The sequence below is a fragment of the Salminus brasiliensis genome, chromosome 9, assembly GCF_030463535.1.
Source record: "Salminus brasiliensis chromosome 9, fSalBra1.hap2, whole genome shotgun sequence".
NCBI lineage: Eukaryota > Metazoa > Chordata > Actinopteri > Characiformes > Bryconidae > Salminus > Salminus brasiliensis.
In genome coordinates this window covers 4,428,516-4,449,795 of record NC_132886.1, presented here as the reverse complement: position 1 = coordinate 4,449,795, position 21,280 = coordinate 4,428,516, and the positions used below count along the sequence as shown (strand labels likewise).

General features: G+C 39.4%; 2 protein-coding genes across 3 annotated transcripts; both read right to left on the bottom strand.

The window, feature by feature from the left end:
• Positions 1-242: 242 nt before the first annotated feature.
• Positions 243-7,354, bottom strand: LOC140561933 (uncharacterized). The gene is made up of 2 exons (XM_072687210.1): positions 7,281-7,354; positions 243-5,894 (listed from the first exon to the last, which is right to left on the bottom strand). The coding sequence occupies exon 2, from the start codon at positions 5,806-5,808 to the stop codon at positions 4,657-4,659; it is 1,152 nt and encodes a 383-aa protein (XP_072543311.1). The 5' UTR covers positions 5,809-5,894; positions 7,281-7,354; the 3' UTR covers positions 243-4,656.
• Positions 7,355-10,754: 3,400 nt separating this feature from the next.
• LOC140561934 (uncharacterized) lies at positions 10,755-20,975 on the bottom strand. 2 transcript variants are annotated; one of them, XM_072687212.1, is made up of 3 exons: positions 20,823-20,975; positions 17,982-18,997; positions 10,755-11,505 (listed from the first exon to the last, which is right to left on the bottom strand). In XM_072687212.1, the coding sequence occupies exons 2-3, from the start codon at positions 18,886-18,888 to the stop codon at positions 10,970-10,972; spliced, it is 1,443 nt and encodes a 480-aa protein (XP_072543313.1). In that variant the 5' UTR covers positions 18,889-18,997; positions 20,823-20,975; the 3' UTR covers positions 10,755-10,969. The 2 variants fall into 2 exon arrangements, with proteins under 2 accessions (XP_072543313.1, XP_072543312.1); XM_072687211.1 differs by lacking the exon at positions 10,755-11,505 and having other exon boundaries at positions 17,407-18,997; positions 20,894-20,948.
• Between the last annotated feature and the right edge of the window lie 305 nt (positions 20,976-21,280).

The window sequence follows — 21,280 nt, the reverse complement described above, 5'->3', positions numbered from 1 at the left end:
CCTACTGGTCATCTTTGGTGGCACTAATAGCAAAGGGTGTAAAGGGAACTGAAGATCAGTGAAACTTTTAGTCACACCAGCATTGAGCTGTGGAGCAGTGAAAGAGCTGTGTTTTCTGAAATGATGGGATGAGTTGGGGAGTTGTGGATGAGCCTCACTAATGCCCTAGTCGCTGAATGCAATCAAATTCTCACAGCAATGCCTTCTTCTCTGGACGGTAGAGACAGTCACTCCAACAAAAGCAGGAGAAGCTCTTTTTAATACCCTTGATTTCTTCTGGAAAAGAAACAATGAATGAGCCGGTGTCCCAATACTTTTGTCAATATAGTGTATAAAACACAACACATAAAAAATGACATAAAATACATCACATCATGACTAGATGTTATGTTGGCAAATCTGTGTATTCAATAACCATGTTTACAGCTTATTTTTAGAGAATAAACCAATAGTTGTAAGCCCTCTTAGACCAGCTGGAAGGGATTTCCAACCATGTGATGCATGGAAGGAAAACACTGACTGGCCACAAGCTTTTCTCATCGACCAATCAGACGACATTTAGATCATAACATCAGAAAGCTGAGTGGCCTGCTGCTTATCATTCGCATGCAATGTGATGTATCATCTGCATTTGGCAAGTAACACCAGGATGGCAGATGAACTAAGTAGCAATGGACCTAGTATTGACCCCTGGGGAACTCCAACGTCTAAATCTAACTATCTAGATGTTGAATTACATATCCGTACACATGGCTCTTTATTCTCCAACTAAGACTCAAACAATTTAATAGCTAATAGCTAAGTGTAAACTAATCAAGGTATATTTACAGACTTTTTTGGATTGCCATACAGGATTAATAAATAATATTAAATAAATTTGACTTGACTTAAGTTGTAAATATCTCTTCACAGGACACACACCAATCAGGCATTCCTCCAGGTTACCCAATTTAACCAGATAATCGCTTCCAATTTCATCACTTACGATTAAATATACACCGATCAGCCATAAAATGAGTACCACTGACAGATGAAGTGAAAAACACACAGTGGCTCTTGTCAAGGGGTGACACTTTGACAAGCACCAGACTGTCAGGTTCTAGACGACTGGGTCAGAACATCTTAAAAAGCATCAGGCAGGTCTTGTGGGGTGTGCGGTGGTCAGTACCTACCAAAAGTGCTCCAAGGAAGGACAAGCGGTGATCTGGCGATAGGGTCATGGGCACCTAAGGCTCATTGATGCTCATGGAGGCCCCGCCCACCTCACAACTTACAGGACTTACAGGATGTTTGTGTGCCAGATACCACAGGACACCTGCCTTAATGGGTCAGAGCTGTTTTGGCAACGTGAGGGTGGTGCTAATGTTATGGCTGATCAGTGTAATACACCACGCGTCACTGTGTCTCAAAACAGCCGAGCTATGTAAAGTTTAATGATGCTAATATTAACGAGCCTCTACTACAGAAAGGCTGGCCTCAGCTTCAGACAGATATTAAGTGTAATACAACAACCCCTGTAAGACGCACCCCTGTTCATGGGTCAAAAATCACTGCTCACTTAACATAGAATATAATGAATGAAATATCTCTATCATTTTTTTTCCTGCCTGCTTTTAATCAAACGTAAGTGATCTACAGTTTTGGATTACCAAATCAGTTTAGCATTCTGTTTGAGTAGAGACTTTTTAAAAACAGTAACAAGCAACTAAACTCAGTTAAATCAAACAAATATAAAAAAAATTTACATTAAATTTGATCAAATTTCATCCCATCACCCATTTTCCAACACGCCTGGAGGGAAGCGCTGCATACGGCAGTGACGGCCAGCAACAATGTTTGGAGAGAGGGCAATCTACCCACCCTGGAGAGAGCAAGGCCAATTGTGCTCTCTCTGGTGCATCGGCTGCCGATGGCTATCAGCACGACTGAATGCAATCAAATCCTCAAAGCAATGCTCCTCCAAAATTTAGTAGAAAGCATTCTTCCCTGGACAGTAGAGTTTACAGTTACTCCAACAAAAGCAGGAGAAACTCTTTTCAATACCCTTGATTTCAGAAGAAACAATGATCCGGTGTCCCAATACTTTTGTCAAAATAGTGTATAAAACACAACACATAAAAAATGACATAAAATACATCACATCATGACTAGATGCTATGTTGGCAAATCGGAGTATTCAGTAACCATGTTTACAGCTTATTTTTAGATAATAAAAATAAGTGTGCCTTCCAAATATATAAATCTAATATATAAACCAAATATATATTTGTTTACATTCAATTTGATCACATTTTCACCCATTTTCCGACAACAATCCGATGCACCAGCCCGCAGACAGCAGTGACGTCCAGCACCGATGTGGGGAGAGAGCGCAATCTACCCACCTTGGAGAGAGCAAGGCCAATTGTGCCGATGGCTATCAGCACGACTGGGATTCGAACCAGCGACCCTCCGATCATAGTGACCTTAGTCTGCTGGACGACTCTGGGCCTGTCTTTCAAAACCTGATTGTAGCTCCCCCTAGCACTAGCAATTCTCCCGACACTTACAGAAGGGTAAGGGCTTAACCCCTGCTTCCTCCGATACATGCAAAGCCAGCCACCGCCTCTTTTCTAAAACTGCCGCCACAGCAACGGGTCTCCAGCTTCCCTGCTTCAGCTAACAGAGGCCTGTGTTGGCCAACGTTGCATTAAGAGTGATAAGGGGAGAGAGAGCGCCATCTATCCACCCAGAGAGAGCACGGCCAATTGTGCTCTCTCTGACTCCGGCTGCTGATGGCAAAGCGGCATGGCTTGGGATTCAAACTCACGACCCCGTGGGCCATAGTGGAAGCGCATTAGATGGATGAGCCGCTCTGAGTGAAGCATGAGGAAACCATGTCAGATACAGGTTCATTTATTTCCAAAAATTCACATTATATGATAACAAGTCATCAAGAGTCGGCAGACTATTTGTTGAACTGTTTTTAAGTTTGATAAGATGCTCATTCAATTACTCCTCCAGCTCCTGTCCTTCAGCTCCGCCCAGGGTGAGAGAGGAGCTCTAGCAGGAGAAGGAGGTGAGGGCAGAAGCAGTTGCAGACGTTTCCTCAGTCTTAGTTAACAGCCGTAATTCTAGCAAGTCCTCACTACACGAAGAATGACGTCACATCTACCAGATCACTACATGCAGGCCTTGAATGAATCTAATCTAAACAAAAGGGGTAAAATCCAAGACCAGCATGATCCAAACACCATGACTCTATGGGTTTAACTTTACAACCGTAGAGCATTCTTTAGCCCAGCTGTGCCCAGATGTCATGATTACGGCTCGGTTTCTTAGGATAGATGTTTCGTCCATTGTCCTTCTCTTTTGTTTCTGAACTGTGAATGAAATTCAACAAGTTGCCAATCAACTTTTGTCTGCCATGTGCGTTTACTGTGTGTGACGCCACCGAGGCACTATTTTGGAGGTACTTCTAGAGAACCTACAGCAACCTCTTGTACTTTTGTAATCTTTGGTGCTTTAAAAGCAATAAAAGTGGAGAAGCAGAAGCAGAGAGTACAACATCCAGAGAATATGACCCTTCCGCTCTAGAGAGTCGCCCAGGTGCTCGCTCAGTCTCTTGTTACTTCAAGACTTGACCACTGCAGCTCTTTTCTGGCTGGTCTTCCTCTGCGCACCATCAGACCCCTGCAGCTTATCCAGAACACAGCGCCCCGGGTCGTCTTCAACGTTCCTCAATTCAGCCATGTTCAGCTCCTCCACTGCTGTGTTTTCTCTTCACTGGCTTCCTGTAGCTGCTCCCTTCATCAGATTCAGAACCTTGACTCTGGTCTACAAAGCCAAGAGCCCGTCCAGCTTCAAGTGCGGCTCGGCTCGACCCGCCATCCTTTAAGATCCACGGAAGACGAGCGTCCAGACTTTTTCCTGTCCTGCACCGAAGTGGTGGAACGAACTTCCCCTGAGTGTCCGAACAGCAGAGTCCAACGCTCGCTGTCTTCAAACCCAGACTGAAGACCCTCCTCTTCTTCTGAGAGGACTTGGGCGAATAGCAGAGTCGTCACCTTACTGACTAGAGTCTAAACTAGAGTAGAGTCTAGGTTTTTCTTGGATAAATAGCAAAGCAGTTTTGTAAGTCGCTCTGGAGAAGAGTGTCTGCTAAATGCCTTAAATGTAAATGTAGAGAGGAAACCATAGCAAGACCAGCTCAGCTAGGCTATCATCTAATAACATTGATCCAACTGACCTGAGCCTGGACTGCTGCTACCAACCTTCTATTTGGATTTGACTAATTATACACTAGACTGACTAAAGTATTGGGACACCTGCTCATTGATTCTTCTAAAATCAAGGGTATTAAAACGAGCTGATCCTGCTTATTTTAGTGAGGTTTAGTGAGGTCAGGATGTTGGATGATCCCCACCCCACCTCATCATCCCCAACCAACCAACTCTCCAACTCATCCCAAAAGTATTGTGGATTGAGCACCAATCATCATTCCCAGTGGATTGAGCACCAATCATCATTCCCCAGCAAACACGTTTATGACAGAAAGTGAATGAAAAGAAAGTTCAGCCAGATCAGCCCAAAGGTGCCGAATCAAAGGCCGACAGACCGAGAATGAGAACTTGTCGGCACCGGAAGCTCACTTGGTGCCTTTAGCGATGACTTTGTCTACAATACAACAACACAGGTTACGTCTTTCATGTCCTGGATTCCCACCTCGTTCATGACGCATGTGTGTATCTTCAAATGACCTGGATCTCTGAAGATGCTCCCACACTCAGAGCAGCCATAAGTTTGCTCTTCTGTGTGCGAACACTGGTGCCTTTCAAAAGCGCTCAGTTTATCGAAACACCCCCCACACTCTGAGCAGCGGTGAGGCTTCTCTCCTGAGTCAACACACTGGTGTGTATGGAGGAGGCTCGCCTCAGTAAAGCTCATCCCACAGTCTGAGCACTCATAAGACTTCTCCTCTGTGTGGGTAAGCTGGTGTCGCTGGAGATCAACCTGCTGGTTAAAACCCATTCCGCAGTCTGGGCACTGGTGGGGTTTCGAACCCGTGTGGGTGAGCTGGTGTCGCTCGAGATGATCCTGCTGACTGAAATCCATGCCACACTCCGGGCACTGGTATGGATTTGTATGGGTATGACTGAGCTGGTGTCGTTGGAGATGATTCTGCTGGCTGAAACCCATGCCACACTCTGGGCACTGGTATGGTTTAGTCCCGGTGTGAGTCAGCTGGTGTCGTTGGAGATGACTCTGTCGGGTGAAGCTCTTCCCACACTCCGGGCACTCGTACGGCTTCTCTCCAGTGTGGGTGCGGTGGTGTCTTCTGAGATGGTTTTGCTGGGTAAAGCTCATCCCACACTCTGAGCAGAAGTAGGGCTTCTCTCCGGTGTGAATGACCTGGTGCCTCTGGAGATGACCCTGTCTACTGAAGCTCATCCCGCACTGGGCGCAGCAGAACGGCTTCTCTCCGGTGTGAATGATCAGGTGGCGTTGGAGATGGCTCTGCTGAGTGAAGCTGCTCCCGCACTCTGAGCAGCAGTACGGCTTCTCTCCGGTGTGGACGCGCAGGTGCCGCAGGAGATGATTGCCTCGGTTGAAGCTCTTCCCACACTCCGAGCATTCGTACAGCTTCACTCCCGTGTGGATGCGCTGGTGGCGTCTGAGACAACCCCGCTGCACAAAACTCTTTCCGCACTCTGAGCAGTGGTGCTTTCTCTCCTTTGTATTCGGCTGTGTCTGGCTCTGAAACGTGTTGGGGAGGTGAGGGCCAGAGGACGGCGTTTCCTGACTACTGAAGCCTTCCGTAGATTCCATATTTATTTTGAGCTGTATGGCGGATTCCTCTTGGGATTTGAAGACGTGCTTGTGGAGACTTTTAATTTAATCTGTGTTGTTCATTCCTAAAAAAAATAAGAAATCCAAACATATATGTTAAAAATTCAACATATTACAAGTGTATTACTACTGTAGTGGCTTCCTGTGACGCTCTACTATCTGATCTGGGATCGTTTCTTTATTTTTCCAAACTTTCAACATCATCAGCATCAGAAGAAAACATCAGAATCAAGTAAACAAATGAAACATCAAGGGGAAAAAAGGAAATTAAATCAATGATTTAAAAAAACCTTTATTGATTGATTAATTTATTATTATTATTGTTATTATTATTATTATTAAAAATTAATATCCTTTTTTAATTGCTTTTTAGTTTTCATCCATCAACCATCATCACATTTTGTTCTATTGTCTTCACAAATACAAATAATAGTTTATAAATGTATTTTATAAGTATAATAATATGTATTATTATAAGTTAATATATTTTAATACATATATAAACAATTAAATATAATCTTTAGATAATGCATGGTTAAATATTTATATGTTGGGTGTTATTACTGTATTTACTGTATTTATAACTGTCATGTGAAGCATTTCAACTGTAAGCGATGTGACTTATTATTATGCTTCTTCATAATAATAAAACATATATATTTGTATTATACATATATATATATATATATATATTTGTTAATATTGTTGCTATGCCCCGTTAACACATTTCTTATGCTGGTGTGAACCTGACTTACCTGAATTCATACCATGCCTACTATGCACTTTTTGTTCTTATATAAACACTATACATACATACATATATTATATGGACAAAAGTATTGGGACACTGTTGGAGTAACCATCTCTACAGTCGAGGCCTTCTACTAGATTTAGGAGGAGCATTGCTGTGAGTATCTGAAGAGCTTCAGTGAGGTCAGGATGCTGAGTGATCTCCTCACCACAACTCATCCTCAAGTATTGGATGGAGCACAGTTCTTCCACTGCTCCACAGCTCAACACTGGGGGGCTTTATACCCCTCTACTAGCCCACGCCTGACATTAGGCAGCATGGTGCCAATAGGTTCATGATGTTTACCTGCTCCTGCAGAGAGCCCCAGTACCTCTCTACAGGGACTAGACTACAGTGTGTACTGGGCATGTGTCAGCAGCAATGGGTGCAACTTGAAGTACTGAATGCATTCATTAGAAGGGGTGTCCACAAACATTTGGACATGTAGTGTATACATATACAGCTGAACTGACCCAGGTTTGGTCTATGAGGACAGTCTGACCGAGCTCCACTGAAGGAGAAAGCTACAGGGACCACTAGCATGCTCAGCTGCGTCTAGAGGAGGGCTGCTGGCCTGTGGACGGTCAGCGTCTCGGACAGCAGACAGACAGAGGGGGAGAGGAGCAACGAGCAACGAGCTGAAGAGCGGCGCTACTTTTACCTTCAGGGGCGCAGATCCTCTCTCCACAACAACAGCAGAGGCTCCTGGACTACGTGTGGGAGCTGACTGCTCCACCTCCCTGGGGTTGGAGACCCAGTTTTGGTAATAGCGCCTCCGCGTGGACAGGAGGCTACTCTTTTTTTTTCTGGTCTTATTTATTTTATAAGAAAACTTATATATAAAACAAAAATATTTTTAGAACAGAAATTGAATAAATAAATAAAGTTAAAAAAATTATTATATATATATATATATATATATATATATATATATATAATTATATAAAACCTATTTAATAAATGTATAATACATAAATAACAAAACAAGACTGTTTCAAATTATATAATTATATATAAACATATTTAATAAATGTATAATACATAAATAACAAAATAAGACTGCTTTAAATTATATAATTATATATAAACATATTTAATAAATGTATAATACATAAATAACAAAATAAGACTGCTTTAAATTATATAATTATATATAAACATATTTAATAAATGTATAATACATAAATAACAAAATAAGACTGCTTTAAATTATATAATTATATATAAACATATTTAATAAATGTATAATACATAAATAACAAAATAAGACTGCTTCAAATTATATAATTATATATAAACATATTTCATAAATGTATAATACATAAATAACAAAATAAGACTGCTGTTTCAAGTTAATTTAAACATTTCTAACAAAAAAGTGCAACTTTTCTTGTTTTATACATTTTAATACATTTTAGTGACTTCCTCAAGAAATTTAATAAATGTTTCAGATGACTAATTTCTCTATTATTTCAAACTTCAAAGGCATCAGAAAACATTAGAATCACAAAGTACAAAATGAAACATAAAAAGAAAACATTTGTCTTTGGTGTTTTTGATGTATTTTCATCATTGTTGAAAACAAATCTGATGAAAAAATTAAATAAATAAAAAACAAATAAAATGATACAAAATTGCTCACCTAAAAATTATTGATTGTTTTGATTGTTTGATGTTAATTTATGTATTTAAAAATGCACACCACACAAAAGGTAGGGTCTCTGAAGCTCTGAAACTGAAGACACAGATTTTGAAAAGCTTGTAACCATTATGGTATACAACATTCATAATGCAGACTGTCCCAAAATTTCTGCAATAAACAATATTTTTGCAATTTAATATAATAGCGTAATAATCCAAAAACGCATCCTTCTGAAGAGCAATGAACTTTTAATTAATAAGAATATTCACACATTGAAATTGGAAAATAAAAATGTTTAAATTTCCTAAAAATATAAATAAATTACAATTTTTAAACAAAGTTGATTGCAATATCATTTCATGCCACTTATATAATTATAGTATAATAGCTTTATAATGCAAAAACGCATCCTTTTTAAGAGCAATGAACTTTTAATTAATACGAATATTCACACATTGGAATTGGAAAATAAAAATGTTGAAATATCCTAAATAAATAAATAAATTACCATTTTTAAACAAAGTTGACATACCAGCTTATTCATGTCAATGGTTCCTCCTCGCAATACTGAGCTCAGCAAAGATTACTGAGGTCTTGTCCATATACTGTCGCTTGACTGACAATCATATAATAATCAATACTGCAAAAATAACACACAGTCATTTACACTACTAAAAATAAAGGTTCTACAAATTGTTCTGATGCCAAAGAGGACCCACTTTTGGTTCTATAAAGAACCATATTTATGTTTACAGTGATTGTAATGAACTTTTTTAAGGTTTAAAGAACATTCACCAAACCGAGCTCCCTGACCTTCAGTCCATCTACAACAAGCGGTGCTGGTCATGACCAAGGCCATGAAGACTGTGAAGGACCTCAGTCATCCCAACAACGGACTCTTCTCTCTGTTGCGGTTGGGAGTACAGGCTAATCAGGCCTTCACTCAGGTCAAAAACCTGAGTCTACTTGCACATCCATATCAGAAGACATTCTACAGTCATAAATACTTATAATATCATTTATTACTATTTATTAAGCCAAACACCACCTCCTGAGTATTGCACACCCTGACAACTGCACCTTCCCTCTCAAATTCCTACCATATCCTCTTCTTAATCTCAATATCTATAAAATTCTGTGTATATATTCCAACGTTTTACTTCTTCTCCGTACAAATGTCTATTTTTGCATCTAATATTTTTTATCTTGTCTTTCTATTCTAGTTTCTTCCATGATTGAACAGCCATTAAAGGATTTCTTTGCTAGCTGTACCATGTATGTAATTTTGGAGATCATTTGAGTTGAAACTGTGCAGGAACATCTCACAGTGCTTTAAGGAACCCTTGAGGGAAAGGTTCTTAGAGGAACCCATTCTTAAGCACAATAGGGATGAAGTTCATTTCAGTTAGATACACTCAAGCAGTTCCTCATAGTTGGATCCAAATGCAGTAGCCCAAAGATCCTCTAGGAACCTTAATTCAAAAGAGTTTTGAGGAACAAGAAGTTAGACTAAAGAATCCCAAAAGTTCTCACAATGTCAAAAGTATAACATCCGTGAGGAACGTTTGGGGGTTCTTCAGTTTGAAACTGTGGAGGAACCTCTTAAGGTGCTTTGGGGAACCTTCAAGGAACCGTTTCTTAAAGATTTCTTCAATCAATTTCTTTGGTCATTTAAGAACCTACAATAGATTTTTACCAATAAGTTTTTTATACTTTTAGCAGTGGCACAGGCCCCTCTAAGAGCATTCAAGAACCCCAACGTTCTCAATGTTTACAGTGTCTTAAAAGTGCAGGGCCGGGGGTCCTGCAGCGCCAGCCCAGCTATCAATTTTTGGTTAGCAGAACATTTGTCTGACTTTGGTTCTTAGAACGGTCAATCTGTTTTTGGGACGTTCCCAGAAAGTTGTTTTTTGGGAAGGGTGATGTTTATTTTCACAATTGAATATGGGCTTATTATTATTATCAATAATAATAATGATAATAATAATAATAATTGCTAGACATTTTTTTAAGTAATGGAGGATCATTATTTAATCAGTTTTTATTAAAATGTTCTAAAATGTTCTAAAAGTTTATTTATAGTAATATGATTAAACAAATGCTCATTAAATATTCATGAAATATTGCAGATCAGTGTGAGATCAGTTGTATAAATGTGTTTAATGTTAATTCAAACGTGTGTAAGAAACGTTTTAATAACACTGTTCGTTTTCAGGAACGTTGCTGGAACGTTATTTCTGTAACATTACAGGCAAACCTTCCTGGAACCTTTTAAAAACATTGCAATTGTCACATTGCAGGACGTGTAATATCAGGTGCAATTGTTTTGCTATTTTGATACTTTATTTTCCTCCAATCTAAAATATTATTACACATTGGATATTCGACTTCGACTGGTGAAATCTGGTGAAAATTCCTTTCCTTTTAATATAAATTGTTAATATAAATAATTATACATATATATAAATATTATAGATAAATAATTGCAATGTTTTTTTTCAATATCATGCAGCCCTAGTTGGGAACTACTGTGCTATGGCATCACTCAAAGACCCTATTATTCTTATTATTATTATTATTATTATTATGAGTGCAAAAACACAAGCCTTCATGTGTGTTCAATCAAATACCAACCAACATACATGAATTCCTATTTAGTTCATATTAACAACATATATTCATATTAGTGCATATTAATAAAAATCTGATCATGGCTTGATCGCTGTGTCTTGAACCTTCACCTCGGTGCATCTGTGGGTCTTCAGAGTATGTGAATGTCTGAAGTTCTTCCCGCACTGTGAGCAGTAATACGGTTTCTCTCCAGTGTGGATGCGCTGGTGTCTTTGAAGATGACTCAGTCTAGTGAAACTCATCCCACAGTCTGAACAGTCGTACGGTTTGGCTCCTGTGTGAATGCGCTGATGGAGCTGGAGATGACTCTGCTGATTAAAACTCCTCCCACACTCAGAGCACTGATATGGCTTCTCTCCTGTGTGAGTGCGCTGGTGTCTCTGGAGAACGTTCTGCCGAGTGAACCTCTTCCCACACTCCGAGCAGCAGTACGGCTTCTCTCCTGTGTGAATGCGCTGGTGGGTTTGGAGATTACTCAGCACGTTAAACCTCATCCCACACTGCGAGCAGTTGTACGGCCTCTCTCCGGTGTGAATGAGCTGGTGTCGATGCAGAGTACTCTGCCGGGTAAAACTCTTCCCACACTCGAAGCAGTGGTGGTTCCTGTCCTTGTCTGTATTGTTCCGGGTTTGACTGTGAAATGTGGTAGCGGAGGGAGAACCAGAGAACGGTTCCTCAGTTGCCATATTCTCATGTTCTAATCTCTGCTGATTCCAGAAGGCCCATGTATTCCTTTTGGTCTTCTATGCAGGGGTCACTGTAAGCTGTGAAGATGCCATTTATTTCTGAAACAGAAAAAGGAGAGTAAAACAGTCAAAACTCAATGAAACCCAATCAAGTCAGACTCAGAATCCGATAAAATGAACCTATTAGAACCATGCCTAATGTCTAAAGGGGTAGACATTGTGGTTGGTGTGGTGCAACAGATACCACCACTACCTGCCAGTGAGATAATACACCATATGGGGGACTGGGGTTCGATTCCCGGTCTGGGTGACTATGCTGCACTACACCAATAAGAGTCCTTGGGCAAGACTCCTAACACCTACATTGGCCCTCCTCTGCAATACGAGTAACCTTGTAAGTTGCTCTGGATAAGAGCGTCAGCTAAATGCCGTAAATGTAAATGTAGACCATCTAAACCATCAAACGAAAACATATGGTGTGGTGGTTCATTTAAGATCCAGAGAAGACGAGAACCCAGGCTTTTTCTTCAGTCCTGCACCAAAGTGGTGGAACGAACTTCCCCAATGCTCCTCCAAGGCTCGCTGTCTTCAAACCCAGACTGAAGACCCTCCTCCTCTTCTGAGAGGACTTAGTGTGCAGAGTGTAGAGTGTGTGGAGGACTGTGTCTCCAGACTGACTTCTGTATTTAGTAGAGTCTAAGATTAGAGGACCTTCTGGACTCTTCTGGAGTCTTTATAAACTAGATAAGAGTATTTTCTGAGTGACAGTGAAGCTCTTCTGTAAGTCACTCTGGAGAAGAGCGTCTGCTAAACGCTGTAAATGTAAATAGTCCTGGGCTAAGCTGGTCACCCAGCTTGACCATCTTGAGCTACACTGAGCTACACATACACTCATCATGGGCCCAAGTGTGACGACACTGTTGAGGCTTCAATGATTAATCCAACTAAAATTCAGCCCATCAAGCATTAACGCTATGCTATCTATGCTAGTCAAGAGCTAAGCTGGTCAACCTCTTGAGGAACTGTGTTGTTTACAAGCAATGACAGCATCTTCGTGAATCTAGATAACATTAACCATCAAATTATTAAAAGCACATCGTACGCTACATGGAAAAAAAGTATTGGGACACTTGCTCAATCATTGTTTCTTCTGAAATCAAAGGGATTAAAAAGAGATCCTGCTTTTGTTGGAGGAACTGTCTCTACTGTCCAGAAAAAAAGACTTTCTACTAGATTTTAATGGAGAACTGCTGTGTGGATTTGATTGCATTCAGTCAAAGCAAAGTCAAAGCTAACTTTATTGTCATTTAGACAGTGACAAGAGCTTTAGTGTGGTTAGGATGCTGGATGGAGCACCACCATCCATCATTCCAGAGAACACAGTTCTTCCACTGCTCCACAGCTCAATGCTGGGGGTCTTCATACCCCTCTATAGCCCACGCCTGGCATTATTAGGCAGCATGGTGTCAATAAGTTCATGTTTAGTCCTATTCTATTGGCAGTATTTCTCTACAGGGTCTAGACAAGCTCTGTGTGTATTTGCACATCTGTGTCAGCAATGGATGCAACTTAAAGTAGATCAATGTATTTATCAGAAAGGGTGTCCACAAATATGTGGACACTTTTTTTGGATGGTCGAGCCGTTTGCATACGTAAAACAGTAGCTGGATTAGTAACATTTAATAAACGGTTGCTTAATTATCTTAATCATTGATAAGGTCTAATTACCCTACATGGCCAAACAACCACCAAACTCAAAAGCACTGGAGCCGCAGGAGCAGCCCAATAACGCCGGGTTACAGTTAACCTGTCAACGCGTCCACAGCGGTCAGTCCCAGTGCTGGACAGGTCCTAGATTTACCTTCTGCAGTGCAGCTCCTGCCTCCCTCTCTCTCTCTCTCTCTCTCTCTCTCTCTCTCTCTCTCTCTCTCTCTCTCCTGCAGTACCGTACTGAGCTCTGCCCCACTTCTTCTTCTGGGTGTTGGTAGACGCTGCTATGGCTTATTACTGCCTCTCTCGGTGAGAGGGGGTGTCCCATATAGGAATCTGATCATTAGCCATATATGCACACAGATTTGCAAGCTGGGGACTTTTTACTATTTTTAATTTTTTTTAAATTATATATATATGTTATATTCTATATATTATATTTTACATTATATATATATATATATATATATATATATATATATATAGTGATTAATGAAGTGCAAGACCAAGACCATGATCTTATATATACATTTTAACAGTTTATATATATATATATATATATATATATATATATATATATATATATATTTATTTATTTATTTTTTTTACACACACATATATATATATATATATGTGTGTGTGTGTGTGTGTGTTATATATGTGTTATATTATGTTAGTGATATATATATATTATAACTATATATACTATATATATAATGTACATATAATGTTATTATGTTAGTGATGTCCAATGACAGTCATTAATGAAGGGCAAGACCAAGGCCATGATATATATATAATTTTTAATATGTACTTCTAAACCGTTAAAATGAACTGAGTGAAACTAAAATGTATCATTACCTTCAGAACAAAGATCATGACATTTAAAACATTTTAAAAATGAAAATCATAATGATTTTTGGTGCAAAAATATATGTCATATATTTAATATGTTAATTTATTTTGTAATAAAGTTTTTTTAAGATGAATCTATAACCTGGGGACATAAGTTACCCTAATTAAAGAATCACTAATATATCATTAAAGTTTGGGCATATATCTCAAGATACATACATCTACAGTACAGTACAAAAGTTTTATTCCCCTGTTAGAGTGTCTTATCTGTTCAATAAACACTAATATTAGAATAAACTACAGAAGGTGGAGGTGGTTCTCCATCACTGTGTTCATCATTAGAACATCTCCAAAGTTCTCCTCTCTCATGGAGTCTAGTGTTATTTAGAGTTCTCCTCAGATCAACACCTGGTTTGGTGGTAAATCAGGGCTTAATGATGGTAAATCAGGTGAGCTGCTGCTGCTGATGATGGAGGTGAACACATCCTCCACGCTGTGCTGGCTGGACTGGGGGGCGTCCAGGAGAACCCTGGAGGAACCGAGCGAGCTCTGTTCTTCAGACTAGCTCACCGACAAGATCTCACTACTTTCTTTCTTCAGAATGAGAAGCTCTTGCCCAGGCCAGTTCCTCCTGGCTGTTTTCTAGTCTGGTTTAAAGGTTAAGGGTGACCATTCTTCTGCAGTCACTGCTCTGAGGCTGTGGAATTAGACCCCGGGCTAAATATTACCAGTGCTTTAATCTGTTACTGTCTTTTAGACATACATTTGATGTCAACTCTTTAAATGAGTAAAATGTAACATTTAATCTGCTGTATATTTTATATCTTGCTGCATGTCCCAGGCAAGCCAGCTTTTCTTATAGTACCAGCTAAGCAATGGCCTTCTTCCTGCCATGCCACCTGCAAGTCTTCTCCTCACAGACTTGGTTAAGCTGAGCTACTTGAGTGTGATAGAGCTCTTCCTATATCAGACGTCTTCAGTTTTCTCCAGTTTCCAAGAATATCTGAGTACCTAGCACTTATTTGAGTAAGCAGGCACATTTATGTGCTAAGCTACCAGTTAATAGGTTCTCAATTATAAGGCTAATAATAATAATAATCTTATTAACATATATTATATTATGAGCTGGAATTAATAGTATCATATTTCCTAACCCCACACACAACCTGGCTGATATACAGTATATCAAGGTAATTTTTTTTGTTGGTTGTCTTTCTAACACCCTGCAAGATGTCCTCTCACTGTCCACTCTGTTAGACACTCCTGTCTAGTTGGTCCACCTTTTTGATGAAGGTAAAGTCAGAGACTCATCTGAAGCTCATCTGTTGCTGCACAGTCTGCGTTGGTCATCCTCCATCCATCAGTCCTTCATCGGTGCCTACAGGATTCTTCCCGTAGGACGCTGTTGGCAAGGCATTTCTGGTTGGTGGACTATTCTCAGATCAGCAGGTCAGCAGCTATTAAATCACATACAGCTACATTATGGCAGTTTTTGGTATCTGAAAAACGTATAATATTAAAAATGGCATGAAATACAATTATGTTGATGTTCTTGCTACAGAATCACTGGGCCCAAAGCAAGAATAACCCCTGGACACCAGGGACACCACCGGCCCATTACAGGATACCACACACATCCACACATATTCTCAACACAGGAGATGATAGTTTAGTATTTGCTAACCCCTCTCTGACACATACTGGCTGATAAATATTAAAATGTAAAATGTTATGAATGTTGGTCAGATTCAGATTTTTTATGTAATTATTACAGACTGATTTTACTATTACCGTTTGTTTTTCAATTAAACATCTATACGACCTGAAATAAAATAAAAACGTATAATAATAATAATAATAATAAAAATAAAAATAAAAATAATAACACCTCTAGTGTCCGCGAGCAGCAGCGCGAGCAGCAGCGCGAGCAGCAGCGCGAGCAGCAGCGCGAGCAGCAGCGCGAGCAGCAGCGCGAGCGCTCAATCTGCCGTCGACCGTTAACTTTCAAATCTGAGGCGATTCTGGTTTCTACCAGCTAGCTGGCTAATCCTGAGGAGCCTGTCAGAGAGACGATCAGCAAAACCAAAAATCGACATTTACCTTAGTATTTATCAATCAGGGTGTGTGTGAGGGGTTAGGAAATATCACACGATCAATTCCAGCTCAAATTCTGTGTTAATAAGTTAGTTAACTTATTAGCTTTCTAGCTGAAAACGTTAGCTAGCTTAGCTGTCGCTGTTAGCTTAGCACAGAAACGGGCCTACATACACACATTAGTGCTAGCTACTAGCTGCTACATTGACCTACAGTACAATTTCAAAAATATTGAATTAATAACAATTAGAAACAAGGCAGTTTTAATATTGCATGTTAATATTAGTCAGGATGTCAGTAACTGCTAGTCGCTAACTGTGGTATGGTGGGTGTGTGTGTGTGTATATATATATATATATATATACCATACCACTCAATTTAACAACCAAGAGCAAATGTTCTAATTATCTGCAGCTGTTGATTCTAATTTCAGTTGTATTACCTTGTCTTGTACAACATATATACATATATATATATATATATATATATATATATATATATATATATATATATATATATAATGTTTGTAGTAGATGTGTAAATGTGTAATGGTAGATGCTGTACTTTAAAACGTGTGGCAAAAAAAAATTACCTGTAGGTCCTGTGATGACATTTCTGATTATTAAATTGTCTGTTGTCTAAAAAGACATCATAAAAGCTTACATTTTGGTTACCGAGGGACATATTGTGAAGTGTCAATATTGTACATATTGTGATTTGAGTCAAAGACATTGAAAATGTTTTTGGGACTTGTCTTTGCTTACTGGGAAGAGTGAAATTTGAATAATGAACATTTTAAGTCTGCATCACATTTGTTAAATTCTGAATCAAAACTGAATCTTCTGGTTGGTCTTTACAGGCTGCTAAATCATCCTTGTAAGCTAGTTAAGTATTGTTTAATTTAGTGTTTTTGTCTTTTGTGTACTTCTAGGGCGAGATAGGGCAAACACTTCAGAATAATTCAGGAATTAACTGAAAGGTAAGTAGGCAAAAGTGAAGAAAAAGAAAAACATCTTGCATTACTTGATGGTGAAGATGTTAAAATAGCGATCTTGGATCATTATTAACAAGCGGTTCCAGTATTCAAGAACTACATCTGATTACATAAGGTAAGAAACAACAGTTGAGACACAACCAAAAAAATAAATTCACACCTTGACATCTCCAGGTTATGCAGATTTTTATGTTCATGTATTATTATTGTTATGTTACTTCCTCAATTCTGTACATATATTTCATTACAGAAACACAACAGATGAAAAATACCCAAAAGCACCACCACTTGCTAGTCCACAGTTAACTGCAATGTCTCCTGTAGTTTTGGCTTGGTGGTTGAAATGGTATACATGCCAGTAGCCTCCACATGATCCAAAAAAAGTTCCCAATCTCCTATACATAAGAACTTGTGAAAGATGTTCCCCGTCTGCTTCTTTTGGTGAATTTATAGAACAGTTACATGCAGAAATTGTAGTCACATCATAGTAAACTAAAGACACAAAACTAAAATAACAATCGCAGTCATACATGTATAATTAAAAACACTCACGATCATACATGCACAACATTAATTCATTAATTATTTGTAAACTATTAAATGACTGGTTACATTATTCATAATAAAGTGTGGATGGAAATGTTTTTGACTAAACCAACTCTTCAGATGTCTTACAGCATGTGTGTGTATTGAAAGATCGGAGAAGTCTGAAGTTCTTCTCACATTTGGAGCAGAAATATGTCTCTTTTTTGTGAATGCGCTGGTGCTTCTGAAAATTACTCTGCTCCCTAAAACTCTTCCCACACTCCGAGCAGCAGTACGGCTTCTCGCCCGTGTGAATGCGCTGGTGTTTTTGCAGAGTACTCTGCTCACTGAAACTCTTTCCACAATCTGAGCAGTGATACGGCTTCTCCCCCGTGTGAACGCGCTGATGGATTTTAAGGTTATAATAAGTAATAAAACCCTTCCCGCACTCTGAGCAGCAATACGGTTTCTCTCCTGTGTGAATACGTTGGTGGGTCTGGAGATTGCTCTGAGTATTGAAACTCTTCCCACACTCTGAGCAGGAATACGGCCTCTGTCCCGTGTGAATGCGCTGATGTGCTTGGAAATTATTTAGATAATTAAAACTCCTTCCACACTCTGAGCAGGAGTACGGCTTCTCTCCTGTGTGAATGCGCTGATGTAATTTCAGGACATCTTGGCGGGTAAAGCCCTTTCCACAATCTGAGCAGGAAAATGGCTTCTCTTGTGTATGAACATGCTGGTGTCGTTGGAAGTTTCTCTGATGGTTAAAACTCTTCCCGCACTCTGTACAGTAATAGAGTTGCTCTCCAGTGTGAATAATCTGGTGTGTTTTTAGAGAACTTAGTCGGGTGAAACTCTTCCCACACTCTGAGCAAGAATACGGTCTTTCTCCCGTGTGAATAAGCTGGTGCGTTTTAAGAGAACTTTGCCTGATAAAACTCCTCCCGCACTCAGAGCACAAAAACGGCTTTTCCCCTGTGTGAATGAGCAGGTGCTGTTGCAGATGACTCTGTTTACTAAAACTCTTCCAACACACTGAGCAGATGTGTGTTCTCTTCTTATCTGTATTTGTCGGTGTTTCCTGAGACATTTCTGACTGGGGACTACTGCAGCTCCTCACAGACGCCATATTCTCGCGATCAGTCTTTCCTGTTTTCAGCAGTGTGATCTTTTCTTCCTGGGAGAATTACTCGATGTGTTTGTGAAGGTACATTTGAGCACTGTAGACAGCTGTATTCCTAAAAGAAAAGAAAAAAATAAACAATACAAAAAGGTGTCAAAGTGCAAAATATGAAAGATTTATTCTTTATTATGGTAACATTTTGTTTCACAGTATTGTGAAGATTGAAAAGAAAAAATATATAATTCACAGTGGTCACATTGTGCACTGTGTTATATAAAAATGTTTTAAAATACAAGCTGCTCAATGCAACTTTACACCAACAAACAATGTAAGTCCAGATATTTATGACATATCTGACATATTTCAAATTGAATTGGGTTTTACGCTGGGACCTAATATTTAAAACCACAATCGTTTTCTCTAAGGCATGCCATGCAAACACTCTTCTTTTAGGAGTAAACAATTATATTGAAGTCAGAATGACAAGACAAGACTATATTCAACATTAGTGTTGGACACAGATATAAGCAGTGGGCAGCCATTGCTGAGGCACCCAGGGAGCACCAAGGGTGAAGGGCCCTGCTCATGGGCACAAGAGTGGCAGCTTGCCGAGCCCACATTAATAAATAGCCCGGTGCTCTAACCGCAGAGCCACCCATGCCATTGGCCTGTCAAATGTTTCAATTTAACTTTAAACCAATATATGTCATGAATATCTGGACTCTGAACACTGAACACTGACATCTGTCCATATTTGCTATAGACGTTCCCTTTATGACATTTCAGTGCAAGCAATCACTGTTTATAGGTTTATAGCCTCTGCTTAATAATAATGAAACTTATAGATCCATTACGTATCTGTCCTCATTGTTAAGTTCTGAGCCTTTAACATACGCAACAAACCAGTTAATATTTGTAATATAATAGAAGGTCATTTGTTTATGTATCTGTAATTGTTTGACCATTTTCCAAACATTTGAAAGAATAGCAATATGTGTCCTCATTTCTCCACTGTTTACATTTCCATTAAATCATGTAGCAAGCATTTGTGCCAACAATACAAACGAACCAATAATCATATTCTGACGTTGATAAAGTGAGTATTAAACCTTACAAGTCAAGACAGGATTACTGCAGGCTTGGTTTACATATTTATTTTAAGGATCTGGCAATATAGGCTATGATCTAATTTTAGTTTGATGGATCAGTCTCAGACCTTCAAATATGGACCTTAAGTCCAGTTCCCCAGGTTTTGTTCTTGCTGGACGTTAAGGGGACACTTGTTGTAACTGATTGGTCAGGTAGTGTTGAAGTTCAAGGAAACTGCATTCAAGCTCCAGATTTGAAGACCTCTTGATAAGGAGGTCTACCAGTATGACCTGCATGACCAGCCAGATCAAGCCAGCCAACAGCTTGGCTGTATATTACCATCTTAACTAGATGATCGACCAGTATAACCAGCATGACCAGCCACCCTGACTAACTACCATCACATACTGGTCAGCCATCAAAGACCAGCTTAGCCCATCTGTAACCAGCTAGCTAACGACAAAAGCCAATATTAGCAATATTACCTTTAACTTTAGACAGGTAAAGATATTTTATTGATTAGGTATTGCTTTGACATGGTGTCAATTATTATTGCGTGGTCTCTCCTACTTGTCCAGCCCAGGCCTGCCCTGGACGAATTACCTAGCTAGCTAGTGGAAAATGGAAATAACAGGGGGTCCCAGCAGCTCTCAAAACAGCAGAAATGCAGCAGTTGTATTAAACCCACTGTCTTCACTTAACACCAGCATTAAGTCTGACTTATAATAAACATTAAACAATAAACGACGTCTGTCCTTATGTCTCTGCTAGCAAACAACAAACGGGACAAGAACCGCAAGCAGTCTACTCAGCTCATTCTGGACAGGCCGGGTCCATGCTGGCTTATTTACCGTCTTAGTCCAGAAAGGATTTCCTCTGAGGGACAGTTAGAAGTCAAATATCGCCTTGTTTTCGTGTTTACCGTCAGCAGTGCAGCTCCACTTCCCCTCTCTAATCCAGCTACAGTAGAAGCGCTGGAGCTGCGAGGCGAGCTGACTCCCTCACTGAGGTTGGAGAGCTATAGTTATGGAAATTGCGCCCCCATTCGGACAGGAGGCTTCATCCTCATCCACAAGTTCAGATAAGATAAAATAACCAATCATTAGTCCCACAGTGAGGAAATTCTGTAAATACACTCATTTACAACATTAATTACATCATTTACACATGAGAAAATTCTCAAGTGTAAATACATAATCTGAACATTTTTATTTATGCAGTATTTATCTATTTTAAGTGTCTTGTAGCATATATTTACACATTTAATAAGTAAAAAACATACAGATTTTAATCTGGGAGAAACTGCAGC